Genomic DNA, 4,033 nt, shown 5'->3' on the forward strand with positions numbered 1-4,033 from the left:
TATCTCCAGGTCCTTCGTAGATCCCTCGAGTCTCGCACTAACAACGGCGAAAAGGGCCTCACTATAAAATATCTTACTGGCACTCCTAAAATAATTCAGTCTCCAAAAAACGTGTAATTTCCAACGACACAGAAACCATACACATTTATTATCAAAATGTAAATGGACTTCGATCTAAACTAGATGAATTAAGGCAATCACTAATTTCTTATATTCAGGACATCATAGTTCTAACTGAGACTAACCTTATACCAAGCATCTACAACGGCGAACTTGGCTTCAGTAACTATGAACTTTACCGGAAGGACAGAACCTCCTCCTCCAGAAACAAAAAGAGCGGTGGAGGTGTTTTGATTGCAGTATCCAAGCATCTACAATCTTCTGAAATTGCCACTTCCACGAAAACAGAGTCTCTTTTTGTGTCGTTAACCCTGAACAATTGTCAGAAAGCTCTAATTGGAGGAGTCTATATTCCCCCAGTCAGCCTGTTGCTGCTTAGATGGATTTTTCTAGCTCAGTGGAAGAGATCGTGGCACTCAACAACTTCGCTCATATCCATCTGATCGGAGATTTCAACCTTCCTGGTATCAGCTGGACTTCATCCCAGGTCGTGCCCAACCATTCCGCAATTGCGATCTCCGAGATGGCCGAGCTGCTTGGTCTGTCGCAGGTAATCCATTTGGCAAACGATAGAGGGGTGATTCTGGATCTCGTCTTTACTTCTTCTAGTTCTGCGGAGGTCACTCGAGATGTTGATCCTCTTGTTGCTGAGGATATTCATCACCCGTCCCTAAGTATGGAGTTGGATCTCCCAGTAAAGAGAAATATACATTCTTTCCTCAGACCTGATTTGAGAAAATGCAACCTTCAAGCAGTTTTCAGCGAACTTCAAAGAATGAACATAATGTCATGGACTATGTTTGACGATGTTGACGCTTCCTTTGCCGGCTTCTGTAAGACTATCGGCGACTGCGTAGTAAGGAATTCTCCTCTGAAGAAACACAGCCAGCCTTCCTTTCCCATATGGTTTTCAAAGAAACTTGTCCACCTTACACTCTTGAAAAATATTCTTCACAAACAATTCAAGCTGACCTTCGATGTAACGATTTACCGTCGATTCGCAGCCGTTAGATCTGAGTGCAAGTCATTGACAAAAATTTGTTTCCTGCGCTATGTCAACCACGTTCAAGAAGTGCTACCATCCAACCCCAAAATATTTTGGACCTATCTTAAGGCCTGCAACAGATCTGATACAGCCCCATCAGTGATGTCCTTTGAAGACACCACATCATCTGATGATGTTTGCATTGCAAATATGTTTGCTGACTTCTTCTCATCGGTTTTCGGCACCAGCCGAAGCTCTACTCATACTGAAGACTCTTCTGGTATTGATGCTATTTCTACATGTCTCCTTGATTATGATGATGTCCAAAGTGCCCTCACAAATCTTGATGTGTCCAAGGGGCCTGGTCCCGATTCTATATCGCTTGCAGTTGTAAAGTATTGCGCTGAACTCTTAGTATTGCCTCTGACTAAACTATTTAATCTATCTCTATCTAATGGCACATTTCCCGAATGTCCGAAGTTTAGTCACGTTGTGCCAATTCATAAAAAAGGTTCAGTGAATGACATCGCAAATTACAGACCAATTGCTATCCTACCGATTTTTTCAAAGATTTTTGAGAGACTTGTGCTTGACAGGTTGCAGTTTAGAGTTCACCATCTTATTACAAACAACAGCATGGTTTTATGTCTGACCGTTCTCCCGTTTCTAATCTAGCCGTCTTTCAGACTCATATTATGGACGCACTCGGAGAGAGAACTCAGATCGATGTCGTTGAATTGGATTTAGCCAAGGCTTTCGATCGAGTCGACCATGTCCTACTCATCCGCAAGTTGTGTGAGTATGGGATCTGTGGACCATTGCTCAAATGGTTTGCGAGCTATCTACATGAGAGAAAACTTCAGGTTCGCTTCCATTCCGCTGTATCCAAGGAGTTCATTGCTACTTCTGGCGTACCTCAGGGTTCACACCTGGGCCCCAGTTTGTTCAATATCTACATTAACGACATAACTCGAAGACTGAGCTGTGACCACCTACTCTTCGCCGATGATTTGAAACTGTATGCGAAAGTTACTACACAGCAAGATGCTATTAATCTCCAGGAAGATCTGAATCGGGTAGAGGAGTGGTGCCTGGAAAATAGCATGGCTCTCAACCTCGATAAGTGTGTCTGTATCACTTTCCACCGAACCGTCTCTCCAATAAAATTTGACTATTCTCTGAGCGGCATAACACTATCAAGAGTTACTACAGTAAAAGATCTTGGAGTGACCATTACATCTAAACTCAACTGGGATGCACATGTTCGGTCGGCTTGCAGCCAGGCAGTGCGCAAACTCGGCCTGATACACAGAATTTCACAGCATTTCACTGATATACTCTCTTTCAAGACTCTCTACTGTACCGTGGTGCGCCCACATCTGGAGTACTGCTGTGTGATTTGGTCGCCACATCAGAAATATTTGATTGAGGATCTGGAGAGGGTCCAGAGGCGGTTTCTCAGGCTAGTGGGGCTAAGGTTGGGCTATGGATACCTAGAAGTCTCTACACGCGAAGTGGCATCCCTTCTCCAACTACTCGCTCTTGAAACAAGGCGCTTCTACCATGATGCAATATTCTTGTTCCGCCTCGTTAACTCTACTGTGGACTGCCCTGAGCTACTGGAGAGGATTTGCTTCCGGGTTCCTGCTGGTACTAGATCCCAATATCTATTTGCTAGATCCTCTGTTTCCTCATCATACTTGGCCAACTCTACGATGCGAAGAATTCAGCTTCATGGAAACCTTCTTCCTAACCACATGGATTTCTTCGCTTCCTCATTCCTAACCATCAAACGGAATCTCCAGACATTTATCAACCTACAACACACTGAAACCTCTTAATCACAACAAACAATCAAACAAACAAACACACACACACACACACACACACACACACACACACACCTACACGCACGCATGCACGCACGCACGCACACATACACACATATTTGAAAATCTATAGCCTAAATTATTTATCAATTGTTATCGTTAATTTTCTATTATTTGTATTGTAATCTGCATTATTTATCTGTTATTGTATGTACTGTTACTGTTATCATATATTTATTACTGTTATCGCCAAGTTATCTTTAAGTATTATTGTTATTTTTGTTTTTACACTCTTGCAATGGTTAACTTGTTGTTAGAATTAATACTGTTATATTACTGTTATATTTCACTCTTCTATATGTAATTTGGTTCAGCCGTTGAAAATAAATGAAATGAAATGAAAATTGCGCTTAAAGCTTTTAAATATCTAATTGTGTTTTACGTTACTCATTTATGCTTGAGTGTTTTAAAAAACTATATTTATAACACATGTAATTATTTTTGTAAAAGGTTTTAAATGTTTATTTTAGGAATATTTCAATTTTATGGTGATGTGGTCCCTGCTTTTTTGTCGGTGATTAATATGTTTTAGATATTTTGTTATATTTATTTTATTTACATTGTATTATAAGCTATCCTTTTCCATCTAAGAACATAATTTAAAATAAAAACTCTACATATATATATCAGTGGTTTAATGGGTTAAAGAATATAGAAAGTTATAAATAAAACTGTATAAATAAGATGTCAAAATACGAATATACTGCAGCTATATGTTTAAATGCACATCAAAGAGACCGGATTTAATATCATCTGGTGAACCAAGGTTTCCAAAGACGGACTCGATAAAATAAAAATATTATTTTGCTACTCCTGAATCCCTCCACTTAAGTGGAAGTTGGATGTTACTAAATATTAGAGAATATTATGTTATAGACAACTATAAAGAGCTGTCTACCTACTATATTTAAGTTATTACCTTCTAGCTAATTACTAATATATACTAATTCCTATAAATTAAATAACTATAAAATAATACTATTTCCTACTATATTCTGATCACCAGCTATTAACTCGAATTTTAAATATTATCATTACC

General features: G+C 39.3%; 1 protein-coding gene across 1 annotated transcript; it reads left to right on the top strand.

Moving 5' to 3' along the window:
• Positions 1 to 499: 499 nt before the first annotated feature.
• LOC124363371 lies at positions 500 to 1,713 on the top strand. Its single transcript, XM_046818620.1, has 2 exons — positions 500 to 1,495; positions 1,702 to 1,713. The coding sequence occupies exons 1-2, from the start codon at positions 500 to 502 to the stop codon at positions 1,711 to 1,713; spliced, it is 1,008 nt and encodes a 335-aa protein (XP_046674576.1).
• Positions 1,714 to 4,033: the final 2,320 nt, after the last annotated feature.

The sequence above is a fragment of the Homalodisca vitripennis genome, chromosome 5 (assembly GCF_021130785.1).
Source record: "Homalodisca vitripennis isolate AUS2020 chromosome 5, UT_GWSS_2.1, whole genome shotgun sequence".
NCBI lineage: Eukaryota > Metazoa > Arthropoda > Insecta > Hemiptera > Cicadellidae > Homalodisca > Homalodisca vitripennis.